The 24,262-nt window shown below is 53.2% G+C and overlaps 7 protein-coding genes across 7 annotated transcripts; 2 read left to right on the top strand and 5 right to left on the bottom strand.

Annotated features, from left to right (window-relative positions):
- Nucleotides 1-199: 199 nt before the first annotated feature.
- On the bottom strand, nucleotides 200-1,813 carry QC762_300820 (uncharacterized protein; the record flags this gene model as incomplete). The annotated part of the gene is made up of 2 exons (XM_062888390.1): nucleotides 991-1,813; nucleotides 200-921 (listed from the first exon to the last, which is right to left on the bottom strand). The coding sequence occupies exons 1-2, from the start codon at nucleotides 1,514-1,516 to the stop codon at nucleotides 200-202; spliced, it is 1,248 nt and encodes a 415-aa protein (XP_062744294.1). The 5' UTR covers nucleotides 1,517-1,813.
- A 194-nt stretch (nucleotides 1,814-2,007) lies between these two features.
- QC762_0048760 (uncharacterized protein) lies at nucleotides 2,008-3,573 on the bottom strand (the record flags this gene model as incomplete). The annotated part of the gene is made up of 3 exons (XM_062883459.1): nucleotides 2,008-2,825; nucleotides 2,879-2,974; nucleotides 3,027-3,573. 3 exons carry the CDS (start codon nucleotides 3,571-3,573, stop codon nucleotides 2,008-2,010), a joined length of 1,461 nt encoding a protein of 486 aa, XP_062744293.1.
- A 1,130-nt stretch (nucleotides 3,574-4,703) lies between these two features.
- On the bottom strand, nucleotides 4,704-5,966 carry QC762_300830 (uncharacterized protein; the record flags this gene model as incomplete). The annotated part of the gene is made up of 3 exons (XM_062888391.1): nucleotides 4,704-5,335; nucleotides 5,392-5,546; nucleotides 5,732-5,966. 3 exons carry the CDS (start codon nucleotides 5,964-5,966, stop codon nucleotides 4,883-4,885), a joined length of 843 nt encoding a protein of 280 aa, XP_062744292.1. The 3' UTR covers nucleotides 4,704-4,882.
- Nucleotides 5,967-8,429: 2,463 nt separating this feature from the next.
- QC762_300840 (uncharacterized protein) lies at nucleotides 8,430-13,223 on the top strand. The gene is made up of 3 exons (XM_062888392.1): nucleotides 8,430-10,213; nucleotides 10,276-12,271; nucleotides 12,296-13,223. The coding sequence occupies exons 1-2, from the start codon at nucleotides 9,612-9,614 to the stop codon at nucleotides 10,655-10,657; spliced, it is 984 nt and encodes a 327-aa protein (XP_062744290.1). The 5' UTR covers nucleotides 8,430-9,611; the 3' UTR covers nucleotides 10,658-12,271; nucleotides 12,296-13,223.
- On the bottom strand, nucleotides 10,975-12,859 carry QC762_300850 (uncharacterized protein; the record flags this gene model as incomplete). The annotated part of the gene is made up of 1 exon (XM_062888393.1): nucleotides 10,975-12,859. The coding sequence occupies exon 1, from the start codon at nucleotides 12,502-12,504 to the stop codon at nucleotides 10,975-10,977; it is 1,530 nt and encodes a 509-aa protein (XP_062744291.1). The 5' UTR covers nucleotides 12,505-12,859.
- Nucleotides 13,224-13,360: 137 nt separating the features above from the next.
- QC762_300860 (uncharacterized protein) lies at nucleotides 13,361-18,866 on the top strand (the record flags this gene model as incomplete). The annotated part of the gene is made up of 3 exons (XM_062888394.1): nucleotides 13,361-14,626; nucleotides 14,688-18,052; nucleotides 18,125-18,866. The coding sequence occupies exons 1-3, from the start codon at nucleotides 14,174-14,176 to the stop codon at nucleotides 18,864-18,866; spliced, it is 4,560 nt and encodes a 1,519-aa protein (XP_062744289.1). The 5' UTR covers nucleotides 13,361-14,173.
- A 2,093-nt stretch (nucleotides 18,867-20,959) lies between these two features.
- QC762_300890 (uncharacterized protein) lies at nucleotides 20,960-23,254 on the bottom strand. The gene is made up of 3 exons (XM_062888395.1): nucleotides 22,261-23,254; nucleotides 21,689-22,208; nucleotides 20,960-21,634 (listed from the first exon to the last, which is right to left on the bottom strand). The coding sequence occupies exons 1-3, from the start codon at nucleotides 22,733-22,735 to the stop codon at nucleotides 21,145-21,147; spliced, it is 1,485 nt and encodes a 494-aa protein (XP_062744288.1). The 5' UTR covers nucleotides 22,736-23,254; the 3' UTR covers nucleotides 20,960-21,144.
- Nucleotides 23,255-24,262: the final 1,008 nt, after the last annotated feature.

Below are 24,262 nucleotides of genomic sequence, written 5' to 3'. Positions count from 1 at the left end.
GGTCATTCTTGCTGCTCTAGCTTGGCTTCAATGACGCCATTTCTCCGCAAGTTTCGCTCTTTGGATTTACACTGCGTGGGCCAGTGTTCACAGAGGGTTGGGGTTGGTGGGTGTAAGTAAATGACTAGGATTATTATTGATGTCTGCTGCCGACCAACAACTCTATCAAACACCCAAACCCGATTCCATCATGACTTGTTCAGCTAATCACCGAGCACAAATTTCCCCAAGAGCCTCCAAGTGCCGAGGCGCTGCGAACCGAGTTTGCCAGCTTGACACCAATCCTGTGCAGCATCCAGGCATGGCCTGTGCTTCCCAGAACATTGCTCTTGCATGAGCTAGCATCGGGAAATACCTTGCTGCAGACGCCCCGTACTCTCTCCTTGCACTCAGGCCCATCGGCGCACGCAATTCTGTCGTATTCTCCAGCGACGATGCATGCCTGGCCCTTGAAGCTGAAGGCTGAACCGAGCCATTCGCTCGAAAGGTAAGATCCGCTCCAGCAGGCTTCGCCGCCAGTAATGGTATCTTGACTGAGAAAGTCCAGTACAGCCAAGTCGTCATCGTAGATGCCCCCGTACAGAATGTTCCTTCGGTCAAGGAAAGAAGTCACTGCCCCAGTAAAGTAGCCTAGCGGCTGGTCCTGGTATTTCGGATCTGTAGAGTGTGCTGGCGCAAACATCCATTCACTCGGGCGGGGCGTCATCTTTGAGCCCGTGGGGAGTCCGGTTCCAACAAATGCATCGACGTCATTGGGAAAATCCTCGATGAGATAACTGCCGAGCTGGGCACCAAAGCCATGTCCAACATATGTTACGTTCTTGAAGGCCATCCAGAGGCCATGCTGGTTTGTGCGCAGTCGGACGGCGAGCTCATGCAAGACCTCGACGTGGAACGGGGGTTGGAGTACCTGCCAAGGGTCTGTCGACATCTTGGTCAGTAAAACAACGTGGAATAAGAGCATAACAAAAAGGAGGATGTCATAGGTACCGGGGTATGTCGGGCCATGGCTGTCTCCATGACCCCAAAGGTCAATGGCTAGGGTGTAGGAACCACCGAGACCAGACGCCAGGGCATCTGCCAAACTGTACTCTAGTATACCGAGCCCATGCCACATAGATTTGTCGTATGTCGCGTCGTGGACCATTAGATGAATCCGGCGATCTTGCGCAGCGACTGGCCTTTCTGGTCGGCAAAGGATGCCGTGGATGGTAACGTTCCTCTCCACAATGAGTTTCGTGGTATTGTCATCAGGATCCTCGTACATCTGAGGGTCAAGGCAAGAGGAGAAGAATTTGGTCACGTCTTTTGGAGAATTGAAGTCGACATTTCTCCTTGTTCGTCGGAAGTCGACGTTGTCAGCTGAGATGTTTCCGAGTGGTATCTGAACATAACGGCAATTGGGCGCGAGAACGGGCGGGACTCTTGAAGTGGTTTTCCTGAGCTCAGTGTTCCTGGCTGTGCTTGGGAGAGCGAAGAATAGGGCCCCGAAAAGCAGCGCGATGCGGCAGGTCATGATGGGGGTGAGCGGAGGAGGAGTGAAGAAGCGGTGCTGTAACAATACTTTTCAGAAAGGGCAGTGGGAAGATGGTCGACCAAAAATGTGAGTTGCGTCGAAGTGGAAGATGGGGAGAGAGTGAAGAGTCGAGGAGAATAGAGAGAGAGAGACGATGGATAATGCTGTTATTCAAGCGTGGTGGGCGACCACTTCTTTTCGCAGGAAGGTGCCGACAAGATGACGGGATGCCAATCGAACGATGGCTCGTCACTTTGAAGGGACTCCTTCCCATCCAAAGCCAGAGGGTCCTTCTGAACAGGCCACTCAGTGAAGTTTCACCAGGCAGTGGCCGGAAGGTCGGTATTCACCGGTTCCGACTTATCGGCACTCTCCCGTCGTGGATCGGAAGGTACCACCAGTTGGACAAGTCAACTGGCAGTGGCAAGCATAAAAGGCAAAGTTGTGTTGATGCTCATTGTTACTTTATACACAACATAAGTCCCAATCAGTTAAGCAGACCCCTTATTCCCCTCCAACACCCCCAACCTCTCATCCACCTCCCAACTCCCCCTCCGATCCTCACTATACTCATCTGCCTCCTCATAACCCCTTCCCACCCCCAACCCCGACAACCTCGCCCCGTTTTCCACCCCCGTCCCCAGACCCGTACCAAAACCCAGACTCACAGGCGAAACCACCTCCTCCCCACCAACTTGAATCTCCTCCATCAACCGTCCCGGCGGCAGCGGAAACCCCCCCAACAACCCCTGACTATTGACGCTCCCCGTACTATTGGACGCTGTAGCAGGAGAAATATATATACTGGGATGCACAGGCTTCATCCCCTTCACATCCCTTCCTGAGCTTCCCATTGACGACCCCGTCGGTGGTCTCAGCTGCGTAGGCGGTCGGAAACTTCTCCCTCCACTGCTCACAGTAACTGTTGGGTGTGTAAAGCCCGATATTTGAGAGGATATATCCGAGACCATGTCTGGTTGTCCGCGCGCTCTTGCCTGGCTGCCTGAGTGGGAAGAGAAGGAGGGGAGGCTGATGGAAGGAGGGTGATTAGGGAGGTGAGGGTGTGATTCAGCCCGGACTTGGGACAGCCAGCGGGAGATTGTGGGGCGCGGTTTGGATAACTCGGGGAGGGCGTTGGTGGTCTCAGGTGGGAGAGGAGCAGAGAGTAGTTGGCTGTAAGGATGGTGGTGGTGGTTCTGTGGGGGAAGGTCTGGATTGGAAAGAGAGTGGGCTGAGGCCCCGGGGTGCTGTTGATGGCGGCGGAAGCGAAGGAAGAGAAAAACAGCACTGAGGAGGATGATGGCAAGGCCTAAAGAGATGTTAGCGATCGATACCAGCGAAATTGGATAGGGGTTTACGGACCAACCGAGCTAATGACAATTGCAGCTATCTGGCCAGCGTTGAGGGTGTGTGTCGGTGCAGCCGTCGGGGTTGTGAGGTCAGGCGTGACGGGGGGTTCTAAATATTTTAGAACAGGTACCCAAGCTCATCATCAGAGAAATGTACATACCAGGTGCATTTGTCCCTTGAGTTGTGTAAGAGGTGATGATGCTGGAAGAAGGGACGCCGTTGGTGCCTGTTTCAAAACCATCTACCACAATCTGAGTATTTGGGTTTTCTTGGGCTTGGGATGTCGTAGTTGGTATTTGTTTTATAGCTGACCTAGTGTTGGCTTCCTGAGGTAGCTTCGATAACACAGCCGTTGGCGTATTTGTAGCTGCCAGGGCTGTGGAAGACCGCTTTTTGTTTGCTGTGGGCGATGTCTGTTTTCTGCCATTTCTCAGAGCATCTTGTTCCTGGTTCTTCAGGTCTTCTTTCCGGGTTCGTTCTCTCTCCTCTTCGATTTTCTTCCTTTCCTCTTCTTCGATTTTCTTCCTTTCCTCTTCGATTCTTTTCCTTCCCTCATCAGCCTTGTCCTCAGCCTTGTTTATGAAGAATCCAAATATGCCATTGTTTGACTGATCGGTTGCGTGGGCACGGTTGGACCCCTGAGGTCGCCGGTTCTCATATCGGTTGTGTCCAGTGTCACCGTCATGTTTCCATCTTGCCAGAGGCATGGCCGGTCACCCCGATTCATAAAGGCTTGGATGTGCGTATCCTGGATCTGCAATATAAATAGGTGCCAAGTGTGTGTGTTTTGCTTGTCGTGGTCCCATCGAGCGACACCTGAGGTGGATGATCCAAAATTGGAACCAACATCATCGACGGACAACCAACCCCTTATTAACAATAACTCCCCTCACCGAGACTCCCCATACCTGACCTCTCACCTCCCCGCAAATTGTGCTTGTTTGCCGGCCTATTGGTCTCAACCTCGGGAGCCACACGGGCGACCAAAAGCGACCAGGCTCACCATGGCAGTGTCGACATATAACTGCATCTTGCGAGGCAGCGATCGACCCAGTCGGCCCAATCAAACACCTAACAGACTGCAAAAATCTTGTAATTGATAATGGCACAGTCAGCAGAGAATGTGAAACTTGGGATAACACCCTCCAGGTCCGGGGGCGAAGCTGCAGACCTCAACCAGATGTCATAACTGGAATTGGCGCAAACAAATTCGAGCATAAATCTCGGCAGTTTGAGGGAGAGGTTGCGATTGTAGTTGGGGGCCAATCTTCAGGCAGCATGATTACGGTACCATCAAACAATTGACAGGAGACATGGAGGCTCGGCTGGTTAATTGCGGGAAGGTGTTGTAATGAGAGTCAGGTTGTTTAATCACAACCCCTAAGGAACGAAGAAATGCACTGGAATACCACTCCCGTCAAGGTGAGGTTGCTCTGGGCTCAGGTAGGTGGGGTTTGCTCCCCGCCGCCAGGCACTGCACCTGCGCGGGGCTGCTCCAGCTAGTTCGGGTACCACTCTGCCCCACTGCGCCGCTAGGTACCTTACTGCCACCGTCCGACTCCCCACTCCCGGCCCCGCAGCCCCCGGCACTGCTCCCATCTCAAATCTCAATGGAACCCCCGCCCCGTGGTCGGTCAACCCGGAAGTTGTCCTGGCCCAGTGCACAGTCCTGATGCTCGCTCCAGCCTGGCCCAGGATCCGGTCTTCAGCTTCGTCGCTGGTTTCCATTTTGTCCCTGCTCTGTCTCCAGGTCTGGAACTTGTGTCCGTGTCCCACCGGCACGCACGGGTAAGTAATGGTCATCTCTTCGGACGAGAAGAGCCTTTTGGTCTTTTCTGAGGATTACTGGCATTGGATGTTCTCGCTTTGCTAACTACCTTAAACATGCCCAGGTGATATGGTCGATGCGCGAGCGCAGGTCCGAATATAACCCTAACCCCCAAATGTCGCGACCATGCCTCCCTCCCCCCTTTTCCGACTTTCGAGGGCTCAACACCACCCCGAACCCATCTCCCTTCAAAGACCAAAGAACTTCATGTCATCTGCTCCCCTCATATTTACACTGTGCCCGACGCCTTGGGCGTACACACCAATCAATTTTCCGTTGTCCCACGAATACGTGGTGTACCGGCTCTGGGGGGTGTTCGCCTGGGTGACATCTGGCTTCGCAGGATCCAGGCCGAATACACCTGCCCATTGCTTAATCGTCTCGTTGTAGTTGTTCGCGTGGAGAGTTGTGTCGGCAGAGCCGTGGTAGATCTGCATCTTGGGTCGGGGTCCTTCATATCCTGGGTAGGCATCAAAGACCATCTTTGCCCAAACCTGCGGTGTCGAACGAACTTGGCCTTGAGCACAGGAGCTGTTCCAGGCGTTGGTGCCACCAGACTGGGAATAGAAGCAGCCAGCGGCGGTGCCGGAGTAGACGATGCCTGCAGCAAAAAGGTCGGGGTAGGTAGCAGCCATGACGTTCTGTTTTGGCCCATGATTAGACAAACACAAGCCAACTCAGGTAATAGGTAACTGACCGTCATCATACCACCGGAAGAGGTGCCGGTCACAAACACCTTGGTGGGGTCGCCGTTGTACTGCTGAAGCGTGTACTTGACCATGTTGGCGATGGCGTTGCTGTTACCACCGCCGTCATGGGTAAGGGTGGCGCGTGAAGAAACTATGCTCTTGTTAGTAAAATGCGTCCATTTGAGGTCACAATTTTGAGTTCTGGACGATCCGAGTTTTTCTTTTCTTTCTCTTTAGTTCTTTTCTCTTGGTTATCTTTCCCCTTTTTTTTCCTTTTTTCTTTTTCTTTTTCTTTTTTTCATCTTTTTTTTTCACTTTCGTCAACAGCTCAATCGAAAAAAAACCTACCATCCCAGCAAGTCCCCGAATAGGGTGATTCAGGGTAAATGACAATAAAGCCCTTCTGATCAGCGAGCTGTCTGTATGGGCTGCCACTGAAGTAAGCCTGAGCAGTACCAGTGCAGTAGTGAATAGCCACAATGATAGGAGGCTTCGCCGCGAGGTTCCTGGGGACATAAATGAACATCTTCGCATTTGAAGGATTGGACCCGAAGTTGTTGACGCGTGTGAGACTCTGGGCCATGACGCTGTCCGCCCCAAACAGGGCGAAGCCGGCTGTGAGAGCAGCCGTCATCTGGCTGAAAAGCTTCATGATGGCGATCGTTTCTGGCAGAAGTGGCTTAGTGCCTTGTTGTTGATGCTCTGGCTGGTGGAAAAGGGAGGAAGCATATACACCTTATATATACAGACTGTCCTACATGTACTTACCCCAGACTCTTCCCCGCGCTGATCATATTGCCTTGCACTTCCCTTCCCCCGCTACCACGTTACCGGGCAGTCCGTAGCGTTAAGCACGTTCGTGGTTTTGCCGCCGACTTAAACGGAGAGGCCCGGGAATCCAATAGTTACGCACTTTTATATGATATTGATTTAACCGAGGTACCCCATCATGAGCTGTCCCCAGCTCTGTTTTCAGCGGCGACGACGTAAGCAGACGACGAGATCTCGGCAGCCCATCGGCAGTCCAAAACTAGACCTCGTCTCTTAGATTGTTCATCAAGACCAGATTCGGTCATTGCGTTGCTTCCCGGTGATGTTGCATCTTGGGGAAGGTTGTATGCTGGGCTCAGACATACCTGCTGATCTGCAGGAAGTCAATACCTACCTAATGGGCACCTCAATGAATATGACCGATTTGCCGGGCAAAGCTACGGAGTGACAGGGTGCTTCCATTCTTGGTCGCCCTCTTATATTACTGCGTCTCTAACTGCCAGGTACAATTCCCTAGGCTGTCAATTTTCCAACAAGAATGCAAGCAATTTCAAAACAGATGTGAGTGATCTTCAACAAGAACCCCCTACTTATCAAGTCAGCCACCCATAATGAAATGCTAGGCAGGTTCCTAGGTACTGAGGTTGCTGCTCCAACTGAACATGAATATCTACCATTGAGGCCAGCGGCTCCCGACCAGACATACAAATCTTATTACATGTTCGATTGCCGAGGATAATCCCGGAGGTTCGACAAGAGTCTTGTATCACAATGGCTTGCATGCGGAGGGTCAGTAACGGGATGTGGGCATGTTGATGACAGCCTCTAGATTGGTGTCCAATCTGGATGAATCAACAAGGGCATTCTCTCTCCGCAGACCACCGGGGATTTTTTTGATAATTTGCGGGATCAAACCCTTTGATGAAGGTACATGTACGAAGTGACCTTTCAGCATTTAGGCGGATTACCCCCTGGCATGGCCGATTGTGGTGTTGAGTTCCTTTGGGCCTCATTGATTGACCAGGTTGCTTAGATAACAGAAGCAAGTAAGGTAAGGTAGTCAAGGGCCCAAGGGGACACCCTCCTTATAAAATAGTTGGCACAGCAAAAAGAGGTTAACTTATATTGTAAATCACGCCTCACAAGTAAACCAATAGGCCTTTTAAACACTTTGAAAGGCCCATTAACTATCTTTAACGGCCTAATCATTATCCTTCGAGTTATAATCAATAATATGATATGGTTTACCTACCTTACTTTCGTGTGCCAATCATTTTGTGGGGTGGGTGGGAGGTGGGTGTTGATCGGGAAACCAAAACAGCTACCCGCCTGGTTATGGAACATTTTGTCGTGGAGGTGGTCTCTTTGAAGAGCATAAGGTATCCGGTGATTGGCAACTGTGCACCCCGGTTAAAAGTTTCTTTGCTGCTGAGTAGCAGCTGCAGTCAAATCCGAGTCAATAGCCTTGCTGTGGAAATTGTGACCGCGAAAATGTCATCAAGTGTAATATCCACGCCTCTCGACCATCTTGGAACCATTTAAGTCGACAATTTGAATTTGAGGGCATCTCAAATTTGTTTAAAAGTCTACTGACTATCCGTCAAGGTAGGTTTTATTCCCAATGGCATTCTTCGTTCGTTTTAGCACCAACCAGTCGGCTACTGCGACCCATGTGGGGTCGCAAAAGTCATTTTCACTTGCTTCTGTGAATACCTCAAGGTAGTTCTGTGAGAGTTCTGTTGTCTTTTGTTGAAATTCACAGATCCAAAGTCTGAGCGCCAGGTTTTGTGCCATGCTCCCACTGGCACTTCGCTATGAGGCGAGTCTACCTACCTACCTCAGTGTCCACATACCTAAATAAATACCCATGAAATTTTATATCTGCCCACACACTTGACGGTTGAGAGAGAGTTTCAAGACTTTGAGACGCTCATCAGTCGAGTTGAACCCCTTCAAGACGTTGACGATAAAAAGAGAGGACTTGGGTTCATAATATAATAAACCTGATTAAATTTTAAAAATTGAACCATGTTCAAATCTAGTGGCCGTTAAGTTTTTGATACAAGTATATATGTAAACGTTGGTCAACCAAAAGGCTGCTTTAGCGCCCGGCGGCACTGTCGGTCAAGAGAATGCGACCGCGGCTGGTGGCGGAAAGGTGCAGAACGCAAAGCTTGCCCATTGGTTGGAATGTCTCACCTGGCGGGATTTGGCGCGTAAAAACGCCTGTCTGCCCACCAATCACCAAACTCCAAGGTTAAACAATTAGCAACAAGAGAAAACGCAACCCGCCGTCGAGTTTCCAAGTGTCAAAGACAAACAAACACATTGTCTGTTTCATGATCTCGTGAACGCTGTGGCTTGAAGATTGTGGACCAATCGGTTGCGGGGGGACCAGACCCTGGCTGTGGCTAGTGCCCCTGGCTGTCTCATGTCGCAGAAAACGTCGGGCCAAAGCTGACGGTTGGTGGGGAAGTCCCCTTGAGGGAAACGCTACAATTTCAACCTGGAAGCTGGTCCTCGAGTTCAACAAACCGACCTCTTCCACTCGTGCGACTGACAACCATCAACAGGTCGACAAAGACTGGAACTCGGTCGTTTTAATATTCATCGCACACCCGGTGGCCGTCCAATGTCGACTTGATATGGCACAGCTACTTGTCGCTTGCCCTACCCCAGACCTGGTCGGGGCCCGTGCGTGGCCCGATGGCGGGGCGATGTGGAACAGGCGGTGCCGCACACCCTGGGCCTGGCGTCTCGAATTCGCAGACCTCCTCGACCACCTCCGACAGACATGGTTCCATCCACGTCGATCCGACACGAATCGCACAGGCGTCGCGCCCACCCCTTTCCCAAGAGAGCCTCAACATGGCACCATGTGCCAGCAGTGCCAGCAACTCGATATGCCTCTTCCTACCAGGCTGTACACACCTCCCTGCCCCTGATAATCTGCAAGCACCCGGCTTGCCATGCCTCTTTCCAGTTTCTAGCTTTTGTCTGTACTCCGTATCTCTGTCGTTCTTTTGGTTTTGCTTTTATAGTCATTCCCTTAGCTCAACAGCCCACAGCTCAGGTCATTCTGGAAGATCCTGGCGGATCTTGATCTACGTCGCATTTTGATACCCACTTGGGCCTTCTGTCGTTTCTGCTCCCCTGCTACCCGTCGTTTAATCCCTTGGTCTCGCCCCTGCCTAGCCTCTGGCAGCTTTTCGCTTCTTCTCCTTTTCCCTTCTGTTTCCTCACCTACACTCTCTTTTGGTGATGATCTTTGGACTTGGTTAGGAACTATCCACTGTGACTTCCTTGCCTTGACTGGGCAGGTCCCGCTTTCTGTTCACCCACTCTCTTTAACACTAATTTACAATTCTATCGACGAATACCCCGATCCGACTCGACGCCGGACAAACACACGCACGAAGCAATAATAATACTGGGACGACCAACACACAAACCGACAATGATTTGGCAAAGGACATTGGTGGCTTCGCTCCTGGCGATGGGGGCCCAGGCTGGAATTGGCGACATGGTGGCCGAGGGCATGATGAGGGGGAGTCCATCCGTCGAGAGGAGGTTACAAGAAATCGCAAAGGCAAACATCTTGTCAAGAGGATACATGGAGATCAGGCAAGCACCGGGACTGTCAACGGGCATTGGCAGCAACACACCCGTGAATCCTGACGGGACCGTCGACATGGAGAGGTGGAATGAGGAAGTCAACCAAGCTTGCAGAGACTCGCTCGAAACTCTCAACGTGGCCTCGAACCCATCAGGCGCCTGCATCTGTTACAACCTCCCCGTCCTCAACAACGTCACAGGCACCTTCGAAGCCGACCTGAGGCTTTTCCAAATTAGCCCACCAACAGGTGACTTTCAGGGCATTCCGCAGGAGCAGATCAACGTTGCACTGAGTTACAACGGCGCGTCGGTCGCCGAGAAGGAGGGAGGCGCTGCTCGACAAGGCCCAGAACCAGCCGAGGAAGGGAGGCTGCGGCTACTCCGGTCGTTCCTGTTTGTTGGTCGGATCAACAATGATGCAATGGGAGGGGAGGAGATTCCCATGTAAGCAAGCACCAAAGCTCTTGTCACCTTTGCGATGTGCCCGATGCTGACTCTGCCAAAAGGGCCCAACTGCAAGCTCTAGTCATGCCCATCGTCACGTTGTCCGCCGTCAACGCAGACGGCCAGACGGTGGCCACCAACGTGTCAGTGAACGAGGCCGCCTTCGTTTCTGGTGTCTTTTCGCAAGAGGTCGTCATGAGTACCTTCCGCCTAGCCGAACTTGCTGTGGAGGAAGAAGTTGCTCGTCTCAAGAACGGCACCACCGCTTTTGTCCTTCCCGGTGTGCAGCTGCTGATTTTCCCCATCGGTCTTATCATCACGAGCATTTGGCTGGTCATTGGTGTGGCTGCCTATGGCATGGGCACTTATGCGCGGTACAACTTCCGGGAGTCTCACAGAAGGATGGTGGCGAAGACACAGAAGGGGACCATGGCTCGTTTTTAAGCCATCGTTTCCCACTCTCCTTGATACCAGCCGCTCGCTTACACCCCGGGGGCAGCACTTTGTCTTTTTCTGCCTGTGTTTTCTTCGTCTTTCGCCATCCTCACCTTGGTATTTGTTACTGCCATATAATGGGACTGAAGATGCTCAGCCCAGACCGTATATTTTCTGTACATATATATCCTCATAGCGCTTGAGTTATGGTGACATTTGTTACCAGCTGAACATAGAATTATCCCAAAGCAGCAGAACCACGTCACCTTAGTAATGGTTATGCCCGCAAGCAACCTCTAGCTCTCTTCCCTTAGTTTACTTCCAACCTAAGCCCTACGCCGTACTCTCACCATGAAGTCTTTGTTGCACGCCACGCCCCCTCGATCAACATATTTGCCAGCCGAGACAACCTCAAAGTCAAACCTTCTCACAATCTCGGGCAAAACCTTGTACATCTCCATCATGGCAATTTCCTTCCCCAGACAAACTCTTGGTCCCATGCTGAACACGAAATTCGCCGCCTCCATCTCGGCTTGACGTTTCTCGTTGCCATTAAGCCACCTCTCAGGCTCGAAAGCCTCGGCGTCGGGGCCATACAACTCGGGATCACGACCCACGACGTATGGATTGCTGCACACCTCTGCTCCTTGAGGAACATGCACCCCGTCAATGACGGTGCCGCCCTTTTCGAGAATAATGCGGCCGAACAGATTCGGAGCAGGAGGGTTGACTCTCAGTCCCTCTTTGATGCAAGCAACAAAATACGGCAGATGCTGTTTGGTCTCCTCATACAGCACCGGCGTAGACAGCAAACCCTTCTCATCTGCCACCTCGATCTCCCTTCTTGCCTTTTTCATACACTCGCCGTGCTCCAGCATCAATCTCAGCACCGCCCCAAGCCCGCTACCCGTTGTGTCTGCCCCGGCCTGGATCAGAAGCGTGGCGTGGGCCTCCTTTTGCGCCCTGGTCAACGGCTTGCCGTTCCCATCTCGTGCGTCAAGGGTATAGTCGAGGTAATCCCTCATTTTCCCCTCCCCCCCGATCCCTTGTTCTCGTTCTTGTTCCCGCTGGGCAACGGCAAGTTTGGCTTGTGAGGCCAGATACCCGCTTCCCGTCTTGTCATCCACCTTGGGCATGATCAAGCCCCTTATCCACGGGGATGAAAGAATCAGATCCCGGAAGCTGTTGCACCTCGCGGCGAAGGCAAACATGGGGAGGGACTCGCGAAAGGCGGATAAAAGCCGGCGCTCGTCACGGTCGTGGGCGATGAAGCCCCATGGTTTGCCAAACACGAGGAGGGTCATGACATCGGCGGCGAACTGGGCGAGCTTCTCCCCCATTTGGAAGGGCTCATGGTCGGGTGGGAGGAGGGAGAGTTGGTTGACGAAGAAGGTGACGAGGTTGTCGATGCGGGGTTCCTGGAAGGTTTTGAGGTAGGAGACGCTCCAGTGAGCGCCGCCGAGGGATTTGCGGAGGGATTTGTGGTCTTCGGCGGGTATGGTGGAGAAGAGGGAGGTTGGGCCGAGGGCGCCGGTGCCGTAGAGGGAGCCCTTGTGGTTATGGGTTGGGGACCAGTAGATGGGTTTGAGGGAGGAGGCGTGGGGGAAGAAGAGGAGGGTGGGGGTGATGAGGATGGCGCGGGTGGAGGGGGGGTATTTCTTGGTGAGGTAGTGGAGGAATTCGGGCTCACGGCCGAGGAGGGAGAGGACGGCAAGGGGGAGGGAGGTTAGGCGGGTGTAGAATGGTGCTGGGAAGGAGGAGAGGGGGTGGAAGAAGAAGTTTGTGAGGATACGGCGGATGACCAGGCAGAGGAGGAGGGTTGGAGGGAGGAGGAGAAGTTGCGTGGGTGAAAGCATGGTGTTGATGCTCTACAGCCTCTGATTATGCCCGTGATACAAGCAGTGTATCGGATATGCACCGTCTCGATCGAGGGAAATAGAGAGGGTTGAGGTCTTCTCACAGACTATGAATACCAATCTACCACTGGGAGCAGAAGGACCTTCGCAGCCTGGGCGCCCACACCCATTTATTTACGACAACATACATTCCACATATTCATTCAAGTCTCAATTCTACTCGCACATCCCAGTTCAGATAACTACCGAGGCTAGATCATTACAGAATGGAGGAGCGGCCTGGGGCCTTATTGGACGTCCCCTAGGAGGGACGCATATCTCCCGCACAACGGCCCGCCCATCACTGGTCAAGGACTCGGGAGTATTGCCGAGTCAACCGGCGACATGTGGATGCTACCTGTACGACTTTGCGATGTTTCTCCTCGGGCTGGGACCTGATATGCATGTGAGCCCTTGTGCTACTTCCACGACACCAATATTTAAAGTGGCTTGCTGCGTCCGGTCACGAGAGGAACCATGTTTGCCAGCCTCACCATCAACTAGATAGAATTGGACTCGTCGAAAAGGGGCAAAAAGGGGGCATTACATGTGGGGGTTAGGGTCTTTTGGCCTTGGAGAAGGCAGGGTGCACTGGGGTGGAATGAGTAAATATCAGGAGTCAATTTAAAACCTTAAGAAAGGGCAATCCAAAGAGGTTCTGCTGGTCAATGTAATATCACTTTGTCTTGCGGATAGTTGCTGTTGGCCATTCCATCCACAGGTAAGCTTCAGCCAGAAAATAAGGTTTGCTAACAGTGGGGCCTACCCCACCTCGGTGCAACGGCTCCCGAAGCTCCAACAACTGTGAAACACCCTCCGTCACCGCGTCTTGGTGGTACCCGCTTTCCAGCAATATTTCGCCATGAGATGTCCAAAAGCATACGGCTTCCTCTGCGACACCGGATAACTTTCCTTCTCTCTCCCCGGTTCTGCCATGAAATCGCGACCTCCTAGAGGCACGGAAAGGTCGGGTCGGTCCCCAGTTGCAACCTACCTGGTACCTCGGATCCATATCCCGTCCTTTTGGCCCATTCCGTCGGGAATTTTGGCATCTCTCTCTCCTTCCGTCAGTCATCAAAGTCCGGCCAACAAACCCTCTATCTTCAGACATAGCACTTGCTGTCGTCCGATGCTTCCCTGCGAGCCCTTGCAGTCCTCTGCTCGAACAATGACGGCACCATGTGGCAACCAGAAGTCTGGCGAGGTTGTGGCAACCCGGAGACAGGGTTTCCCAGCTTGAGCCATTGCGCATCTGCTGTTGCTGGTTACGTGGGCGCCTTTCGGCGTTTTGAATCGTCAACAGAGCGAAGGACCGCATGAACAGCATTCCCGGGACGAAAGGGGGCGATGCTCGAATCTCGCCCCTATCCGAGTCTCCAAGTGGAAGATCATCCCGCATTTTGTTTACCTGTTGGCTTCCCTGGACTTCCGTATTCCTTCTCAGTTTCCCGGTTTTGCCCCTCTTGGTGCTGAGGCTCACCATAAGCATCACCGTCCCAGCTGCTGCTATACCCCAAAGGTACACCAGCTTCCATTCTCATGCTTTACCATTACCCACGGCCGCCATCTGTGGCATCCTGACAGCGATTTCTCCTTTTTACAGTTTACCTTACAAAGATACCTGGGCACAATGGAATCCACCATGGATATTGCCCAACTGGTGGCTCAGATGCAGGATACACTGTCCACCATCCACACCACTCTCGCCTCTCTCAACACCGCCGAACACGATGCGAAGCTTGACGAGCTGGAAGCCAGGCGTGATAATACCATCAAACATTTGCTAGCCGCCTTTTCTGCCGAGTCCGAGGTCCTGCACCAAAAGAGACTGGCTCAGCGTGAAGAGATCGCCAAGCGCCGCAGGATCGAAGACGAGGAGCGGGAAAGACGGAGGCGCCAAGAAGATGAAGAGCTGGCAGAAAGAGACAAGCAAGAAGATGAAGCACGGGATGGCAGGCTTCTGCACGAGACAAATGAGGTGGAAGAGGAAACGGATCACCTTATGATTGAGATTGAGGAGGAAGCCCAGAGGGCCATTGATGAGGGGCAGAAGAAGTTGATGGGCCTGGAAGAACGGAGAAAGGTCCGCAACCCCTACCCAAGAGTATTATGTGTACCCCATGTGCTAACTGTCTCTCCAACAGGAGCTCAACCACCTCATCGAGGAGCAGCTGAGGGCACCAATCATCCCTTCTCCACCCAAGAGATCGAGGCGAGGCAGTAACCTGCCGCCAGCTGTGGCTACACCAAGTAAACCACCGGAGCCTGTGGCCCCCGAATCTCTCGATAATGACGGTGCAAAGGCTCTTGAGCCCGAGGACATTTCTACGAGCAGACACGATGAGATCACCGAGACAGCCCACAAGTCGCCGACCATTCCGCAGGCGGACATGGTCAAAGAGTCGACTCTGAACACAGATGCCAACAGCCAGATGCAAGCCAGCCCCACCAATGATAGCAGACCGACATCTCGTCAGGACCGGCCTCTATTTGTCCAGCCGGTGATTTCGCGATCTGGGACCATCCTCCACGCTGACCAGCTTGAGGAGACGGCACGTGCTCCTGTCGAGCCCATTGGTATTCCCAATCGAAACACCGATTCACCTGATCCTTTGGACAGCTCGAAGCCCGATGTAACCTGGTGGGAAAACAAGAGAAGAGAAGAGGCAGAGCGTGCCCTGCACCATCCAGCGACTCCAAGCCCCTCATCTTCACATACCGAAGCCGAGGACACCGGAGCCCCATCACAGTTGCCAGCTGAACCTGGAGTCAAAGATGCCGATCAGCCCAGCTCTTCCCAGGCAACACCTGGCGCGACTCGCCAAGCCGTGGAGAGCGGCGATGTGGCCCAGCCCGCCGAAGAGACACCCGCGATGCCGCAGTTGGAGCACATCTCTTTTGCTGCCGATGAAGAACAAGAGAACACTCACAATGCTTCTTTTGAGCTCACCGAGGCCAGTGTTACTCCCGAACATCACGGCTCCGAACTCTCCGTCAACGGGGACGCCGCTTCCTCCGTCTCATCGTACCACAATCAACCGAGTATTGAGTACCGCACGACATCAGACGAGCCGCCCGCAGTTGGAGTTCCAGAAGGTATGGACGACTCTTGTTCCTTGACTGATACCTCCGAGTATTGCCAACACGAGGAGGTCTCTGACAGGCACCACCCACACCGCCCTCCGCTCATCCATTCAGAGTCGTACACGGGAGATGAGAGGGTTGATGAGGTTGACATTCCGCTGCGACGAGTGCCTTCCCACCAACCGCCTAGAGAAGAGTTCGGGCATGAGGAGGTTGGAAACGATCAACATGCCGTCTCCGACCATGAAACAGACGTATGTCATGCTCTAGCGCCGGTCTCACAGGAACAAGAGCTGGATGAACACCCACACACCCCATCTCTCCAGGTAATCCGCGAGGATGAGGTCCTAGAGTCTACCGCCGAGGAAACGGTGGCTCCGGAACCACAGCAGCATGGAGCTGTAGGCCTTGGGACCGAAGACAGCGCTCACGCAGAAAAGTCCATTGTGGAACATGACCCCCACCACGGCAGCGAACTCGGTCATGACGAAGACGTGCCAGCGCTGTCATCTTCCTCTGACCATGGTGACCATACCCATTCCTCCTACGACGACGGCTCACACCTTGAAGACGACTACGCCCAACCCGAACCCATCACGCCCAACCCCCTCATCCTGCAGCCCTTTCGGACCGGCGACGGCGGCGATCGAGGATCGCCTGTTCGTGACCGAGACGTACCGAAGCTCCCGGATGACGTCGGTCGACACGGAGAGGGAGATGCTGAGCCCGGTGTCAGTGGTGCTGGAGGACAACCTGGTGATCAGGCCCATCTCGGAGTACTTCGAGACGATGGCTATGTGGGAGGGGGAGCAGCGGAAGGAGCGGAGGAGAAGGCCGAGGAGTCATTAGTTCCTGGGGCAGAGCATGTCAGTGACGCTGCTCTACCGCCGGCCGGGCTGCAGAACGAAGAGGCTGCGGACGACCAGCTGCGTCGTGCTAGTCAAGTGTCGAATGAGTCGGTTGAGATGGACGCTGCGTATACGACTACAGTGAATGGGGAGGGCGAGCTGTTTGATGATGATGACGATGACGATGATGATGATGAGGGTGATGCGGAAAGCGATGTCAGTGACATTGAGGATGCTTATCTCAATGAGGAGGGTGTTGTCGATGCTGTCGTTGCGGCAATGGGACCTGAGCCTGAAGATCAAGAGCACACTGAAAAGGATGCTGCCATAGTGAAGACCTCAGTGGATGAGGTTGCTGAGGTGCCTACCGAGGTACCTGCTGAGGCACCTGCTGAGCTTCAAGCTATTGTTGCAGCTGATGCTCCAGTTCATACTTCAACTGATATTCCCCTTGATACCGTCCTCGACCGTCCAGTTGGGCCAACTGTCGAAATGCCAGAACCAATGGCAGCACAGGTTGAGGCTGGGGCTCACATCCAGGTACCAGACGAGACGCCATTCGCGACACCAATGGAAGTGCCAGGTCAAGCTGAGCCTAAGGCCCAGGTGCTAAATACCATGGGGGATTCGGACGGCACACCCGCTGTCTCGGCCACCGTCCCACCAGTTGAGACTCCAGAGCCAGATCATCCCCGGACAAGCCCCAACTGGGTCAACGAGGCTGACGACTACTTTGCTGAACTGGATCAAAGACAGGAGACACCTAGGCTTCAGTTCTTTGAGCAACAGCGAACCGATGTAAAAACTTCCTTAGCACCAGATTCACAGACAGCCAGCCAAGGACTCTCAGCCAGCATTCACAATCCTGATCGCCCTGAAACACCCGACCAAGACACAGAGCTTGCTTACCAGGAACACCGCTCAACACATCTCCATAGCCAAGAGCAACAACAATCTTCGCCGCAGTCCGTCCGCAGCCAAAGCACCATCGATTCTGCGCCTCCATCGCCCGAACCACACACCGTGACAGACACCCACGTCCCAGTCATCCGTGGCCTTGTCTCCACCCAGTCACCCAGCTACCAAACCGGCCGGCCACGGAACAACTCCCATCTCACCGAGTACGACCATCACCGCGACGAATCCGAGGACACCCCATTAGCTAAATGGCGGCACCGAGAATCCACCCTTTCCATGCCCGACCAACCACCTGTTGCCCCCCTTGATACCGCTCACTCAAGCAAGCACTCCCACGCCAGCAGCGAATCCGGCGACCAAAAAGGCGGCAGCCTCTTCCAGCGCATGCGCAACGTATTTGAGCAACAATCCCACGCCTCCGACATCAACACCTCCCGCTCGTCCCAATCTCGCCCCATCAGCACCGACCGTCACAGCGGCGGGGGAGGCGGCGGGGGCGGTTCTGGACTCTGGGGTTCCGGCGGGCCTCTCTCCGGTCGTTTCGGCAAGTCCTGGTCTTCGTCATCGAACGAGCACCACCACCACAGGGACTACCACCACTCTCCCTACACCGAGGCGGGGCACTCCCCTGTTCGTGGCACCGAGGGCGATCATGATGCGTTGGACGAACGGAGTGGCTTGTTGGGCGGAAGGGAAGATCTAAATTGACCACACTCGGCCGGAGTCCTTAGTCCGGGGATTGAACAGCTGCGGAAACCTTTTGAGGTTGAGGATCAGGATGAGAAAGCAGAAGAGGAAGACGAAGTCACCTTCCCACTGCGAGCACCGATTGTGCTGAGGGATAACTTTGACAGGCTAAACGTCATCTCTGTCCAGGCGCAGGTCCCGGTGGATGATGTGCTTGACTCTTCTTCTTCTTCTTCTTCTTCGTCGGTGGATCATCGGTTTTCGTGGGCGTCGTCGATCCCGTCGAGTTGTGTACCACTTAGTGTTGTCACTACTGCTACCACGGCGGCTGAGACGGAGGAGGATGGAGAGGAAGATATTGTGGAGGTTGTTGCTGGTAAGAAGGGATTGGGGAGGAGGAGTTTGGTGCTTTCTCCTTCGTCTTCGGTGCGAAGGCAGAGGGGGAATGGCGAGGTGGAGAAGGGCTCCGAGTTGAGGTTGCCGTGGTTGTGGGTGCAGGGTTGGAGAGCTAGGTTGCAGAAGGCGGGGGATGAGATTGAGAGGGTGAGGTGGGAGGGGAGATTGGAAAATCATGTTGTTAGGGGGCGTGAGGAGGGGAGGCAACGGAGGGAATGTCGAGAGGAGAGGGGGGAGGAGAGGCATGAGGTGGTTGTGAAGAGGCTGCCGGCGGGGATGTCGAAGGCGAGGAGGGGGGTCGTGGTTAATGTTGGGGAGTATGTGAGTGTTGTTGAGGTTGGGGGAGCACTGCCAAAGAAAGGGAGGAGGAAGAGTGTTCATTGGGCTTGACCCTAGGGGTACAACCTACATCAGGTAGGTAACCTGTTCAGGAGCTTTGAGCTTCGTGATACACAGAAAGAATATTTTGTATATTTTGGGGACTACTGTCTTTAATCTTGTATTTGTTTCAGGCGCCATCTTCCAAGTCCCGTGACATGTCTGTGATGTCGATGGTCACTTCGTATTCTGCGATAACAGGGCTCCCTATTTCGAGGATGCTGTTTTTTTTATGTTTCCTTATCCTCACAAGGGATAAGCCGACTCATAGCGCGCAATCCTCGTTGATCAACTTCGAGTCAAACGTTCCCCCTTCCCACAAATGCTTTCTTGCCATTTCTCCTGCAAAAGCGACAAAGTCAGTCGTGTCTTCAGGGTTGGCCCTGTTCAGAATCTGATACATATCGAATGAATTGCTTGAACCAGTTGTGATCTATGGACGGGGCCGCCATTGGAAGAACCCAGGGAACCAACCGGGAGCCATTGATTGGTTGCTGAATAGAACCTACAAAGGAGCGAGATCGCTGGTGGATGATCACCGCGGTGTCGGCGAAGCTGGACGAACAGCAGCCCAGTGAACCGAGGCTTACCTTCTGTCATGAACTGGCTGTGGGTCCCAGTACGCCGGCAGCCCATGATTGCAATCCACTTCCCAACTGTTTAGTTTGCCTCGAGTCGGATGAATAGTTCGAAACTCGTGATACCATCGATCTTCTTCGTCGGTGGAATCTTGCGTGATTCGCGTTGTGAACTGAAATGAATGGTCGAAGCGGTCTGCGATTGTATCGTGACGAATGCTATTCACCGCACAGCTCGTCCGCCGTCCAACAGGGATAGTTGATAGACACTGGGGGTCCTCCAAAACCCCGATATCAATAATGGTGACACTCGCCAGTTGCTCGGGAATCTCGTGCTTTTTCGCTCGGAAGCTCCACTTGCAATCATAGAACTTCACATTGTGTGGGGCGATCAGTTCTTGTAAAGTCCAGCCTCTGGTAAGCCAACGGCAACGCGGTAGGTGGTGAACGAGTTTCGCCTGCGGTGATGCCTGACCCGGTTTGTTCAGATTCGGCTGGAAGGTCGCTGAAGTATACATACCAAACGCGCGAATCTCCATAAACCAGCGGAACATCGAGTTGATGGCTTCAGAGAGCTCTGCACTGCTGGATTTGTCAATGCAGCAATGTGTCAACCCAGGCGTATCGCAGGTCTTCAGCTGAAGCCAGCTCGCAGGTGCGTTGAATCTTGTGCCAGCCAAGTCTTGACCTAGCGGTGTCAAGGTCTTTCATGTCGTCGAATGTGGCCTCTCCGTCTTCCCAGGTGCGGGACAAGATCGCATACTCCTTGTACATGTCGCGAGAGCCGACATTTCCAACTCGTAGGTTAGCGTGTTGATGAGATACATTATTGAGATGTTCTCGCGGATCCGTACGATACTGCAAGGCAAGAGTCGAAAACGGAGCGCGGGGTGGGGAGCTACCAACAACATCCAAGCCGGTACCTTAGGCCGCCAAAACAAGTGGCCTATGTGACCTGTGACATCCAATAGCTATTAGCCATAACCATGACGCCACTCATCCTCACAGCATTTGCCTTTTGTACTTTTGCGAGAAACCCCTCACCGCGATTGTATCTGTCAAACATGACAGAATTTGACTGCAGAGTCTTCATCCCCCTGAACCCCTTAAGTGGAGTCTTTGGCTTCCCCCCCGAATAGTTGGCCCAGCAATAAACAAAACGACAAGCGCTGTAACTCACGAGGAAGACGGTGACCTGCTCATACTGTATAAACACCCAGGAAACAGGCTTTCGAACCATCATCTGATTTTTGTATGATGGGCTCGAGCGGGATCGTCCGGGCCAGAGCGGTCGGCAGGAGATGTCTCAGGACAGGATGGGGAATCGAATGAAATGTCTCACATAACCGTCAGCTCGGCGCGGAGAATGTTTTAGATGGTCTTGTGACCTGATGATAGATCGAGGGACTGGATCCGCGATCGGGATCATCATCCACTACGTTAGCCCGGGGTGGCGGCTGGCATACGCTCTTGTACAATTACCTATCATGATGCTACAAGGTCAAATCTGAGCACCTTCGCGATATGAATTGAGAGATAATTCACTTTGAGGTACTCAAACTACAGCTCTATGTTCAACGCCACTATGAGAACAAATGATGAAACGTAGGTAGATAATAGTTACGACTGTAGTGTATCCTTGAGAAACCGAACCCAAACCATGATGAACGCCCAGACATGTGAGAGAAAAAGTTAGTCAACAAAGAAACGGCTCATTTCCGGTTGAAAAGCTTGAATCCCCCTGGGACGCCTCTTTGGAACAGTCCCTCGGGATCGTACTTGATACTTGTCTCCTGCAGCGCCCTCTTGTTCTCCTCTCCGTAGCACTCGATAACGTCTTGATGAGTCCAGGCATGGTTCATGGATACGAAAGGCACCAGCTTGTTCCTCCTTTGAGCCTCCCTCCTCATGTAGCTTGTCGCATTGCTCATGTACTTGAGGATGGCAGCATCGTCAGACTTCTTGTTCCAGTAGGTCGATACCATGATGTTGATAAGCGGTCCGTCTGAGGGGTCGAGACCGAGTGAATTACCGCCGTGGCGGACTGTTTGCCGGAGAGTATTGACCGAGTAGGGCTGGAATGTGAGAGAAGACATGAGTCCGGAGCATGCCTTGACGCTCTCAAGGGAGTTGGTGAAGATTTCAGTCGCCTCAAAGAGCGTGGGCGCGTCGGCCTTGACTGTTACGTTCATGTAGGCGCATCTAACGGCAGAGTTAGTCTGTGGTCTCGGGCGAGTGAGAGGTATGATGACGTACCGAACGTTGCCTTTTGATTCTGCTGGCTGCTCTGACACCGCCTCTCTGAGCGTCAACAACCTGACCGAGTTCAACTGCTCGATTTGAGGGTGCCTATCTGCCCACGGTTTGAGCACCTCAGGCATGCTCTCGGTGGCGTCCGCTCCAGTGTAAGACAGCTGGCTCTGGCAGGCAAACTGAGCAAACTGGGAAGAGTAACCGATGCTTAACTGAACGTGGGCGTTTGGGTCGGCGGCATCCTTTTTCCGGAGCTCTGACAGGAGGGCACCGACGTGATATGGCCAGCTAGAGAGGAAATAGAAAACACTGCCGCCCCAAAATTTCCCGGGCTGAGGGAATGTCCTGAAATCGAAACGTGTGACAACCCCAAAATTGTTGCCACCTCCGCGGAGGGAAATCCACAAGTCGCTGTTCTCATGCTCGTTGGCATTGACAATCTCTCCTGAGGCGAGGACAACCTCGTAGTTGAGAACATTGTCGCAGACAAACCCTTCGCGGGAGGAGAAGAACGAGACACCGCCTATACCCGTGTTAGAGCTTTGATCAGAGATTTCGCAAAGGGCGCGACATACCAGTCAAAGACAATCCACCAACACCACCAGAGGCAGAACGAACACCCGTGACACCCAGTCCTGTGCCGTCCAGCTTGTCGTAGACCGCGCCCCATCGAGCACCTGCGCCAACTGAAACAACTGTTTGTTTCCCGTTCTTCTGGAGCTCAACTGAATTAAGGAGACCAAGGTCCAGTGTAATGCCGCCCTCAATGTTGGCGACACCTGGGAGTGGTTGCTGTCCGCCGCTGCGGATGGCAAATCGGACCGTGGCCTCTTCGCCATGCTCGCCAAGGGCAAACGGCCTCATAATCTTGACGAACTTGGCAACCTGTTTCCTGCTTTCGGGTCGGAAAATAGCGGCGGGTCTGATATCGCTCTCCATGGCGGAGAGGTACGACCCGTTGAGCGCCTCATACTCCCTCTCCCCCTCAAAGAAGAGGTTTGAGGCGGGAAGGCTGTTCCTGAGAGCCTTGATCACTTGCTCAAAGCCCATGATGTTGGTATTATCTGTTAGCCGCAAGACGAAAGGTTGTAAGTCGATGCTAAGCTTTCCGTGGGTTGCTGATGAGACGATGGAGATCAACTGCGGGGACTTTGATGGCAGCCAGGAGAACGTACATATAGTACAGAGATGATGGCCTTAAACCAGCCATTTGTGAGGCAATCACCTCTGCGCCAATGTCAGTACTTTGCATGGCTGAGACTAAGGCAGGTCCGGTGCAGCCGGCGGAGGTTCCGGGCGACACACATTGGACTGACCTACGGGAGAATGTTGTGATCTCCGTTCCCGTCTCAGATGTGGGGAACGCACCGAGACACGACTGCGGCACAGCCTTATCAACGATTGTACTTTTGTAGCCTTTTCGTCCATCGGTCCGACTTCTTGGCTTTGAGGATTGCCAGGTAAGTGGTTGTTCTCTCAGTGAAATCATGTTGTCGGTCAAGGTATGTGTGAGAGCAGCACGAATTCACAGCGCTAGTGCCTGACATGCACCGCAAAGATCGTTTTGGGGCTGACCCGAGACAAGCGTAACATTAGGTTCCGGGTTGCTGGATCAGGTATTTCTGGAAAGGATGGAAGGGTGACACTGCAGGAGCTGTACCGTGTTTATACTGTACGTCTCAGTCTTACACCTGTCTGTGAAGCTGACAGGTGTGCCCCAATCACTCAAAGTCATACCTATCTTATTGAAGTTGCTCGTCGATATGAGAAATTGCTGTAGGCAACCAGCACAGACGATTAGGATCACTTCGACCAGCTCAACTTGCTAGCCTGGAGTCCATCTGTGGCGTCCATCTTACCCCAATTCAATCATCACACTATTCTCTCTCAAAATTGCTCAGATACCTACCTAGAAGACGACAAGGTGGTGTGGGGAAGCAATATGTAACATCTACATACTCAGGAACCCGATGACAGCCGGTGATCCGGTTCCTGATGTCGGTTTACCAGGACCACCAAGATGTGAGACATTTACATCCGGGTGGCCCGGCTCTAATGGAATGCAGTCAGACTATCACGACATACAGAACTCCAACCTCCACCGCAGAGGGGCCCACAGATAGCACTTTAGCCATCTTTCATCGCCAGTCATGGCTTCTCACCTAACCCAAGTCTTGAAGACGAGCCACAGAAAAGAAAAAACTGTGCAAATCTGTCAGACCCGTCATGAGGTTGGAAGAATATGGGTCGTCTTGCGCGACGGTACCCGAAGATTCCGCGACCAACGGTCCCCTGAGATTCATCCCTAATCCTTCACACAAGATTGTGTAGGAAAACAGGTAGGATAAGGAATCACATCACCCCGAGTAAGCTCCTCGGGCTCCGACGGCTTCAGCTCCAACCACCGTCTCCTTTTCTACCTTAATTTACAAGCCTAGCAGGACTCGGCGCCTGCACTTGATGTAGATACTAAATTGATATGCCGAATAGTAGCTAGCTATCAGGAGCAATCCGCCAAAGCCGATTTGGCCAGTCCCACTGGAACTGTGCCATCAGAGCTGCCTGCCGCGGTGACTC

This window comes from Podospora pseudocomata, chromosome 3 (genome assembly GCF_035222375.1).
Source record: "Podospora pseudocomata strain CBS 415.72m chromosome 3, whole genome shotgun sequence".
Taxonomy (NCBI): Eukaryota; Fungi; Ascomycota; class Sordariomycetes; order Sordariales; family Podosporaceae; genus Podospora; species Podospora pseudocomata.
This window is presented reverse-complemented; position numbering and strand designations above follow the sequence as displayed.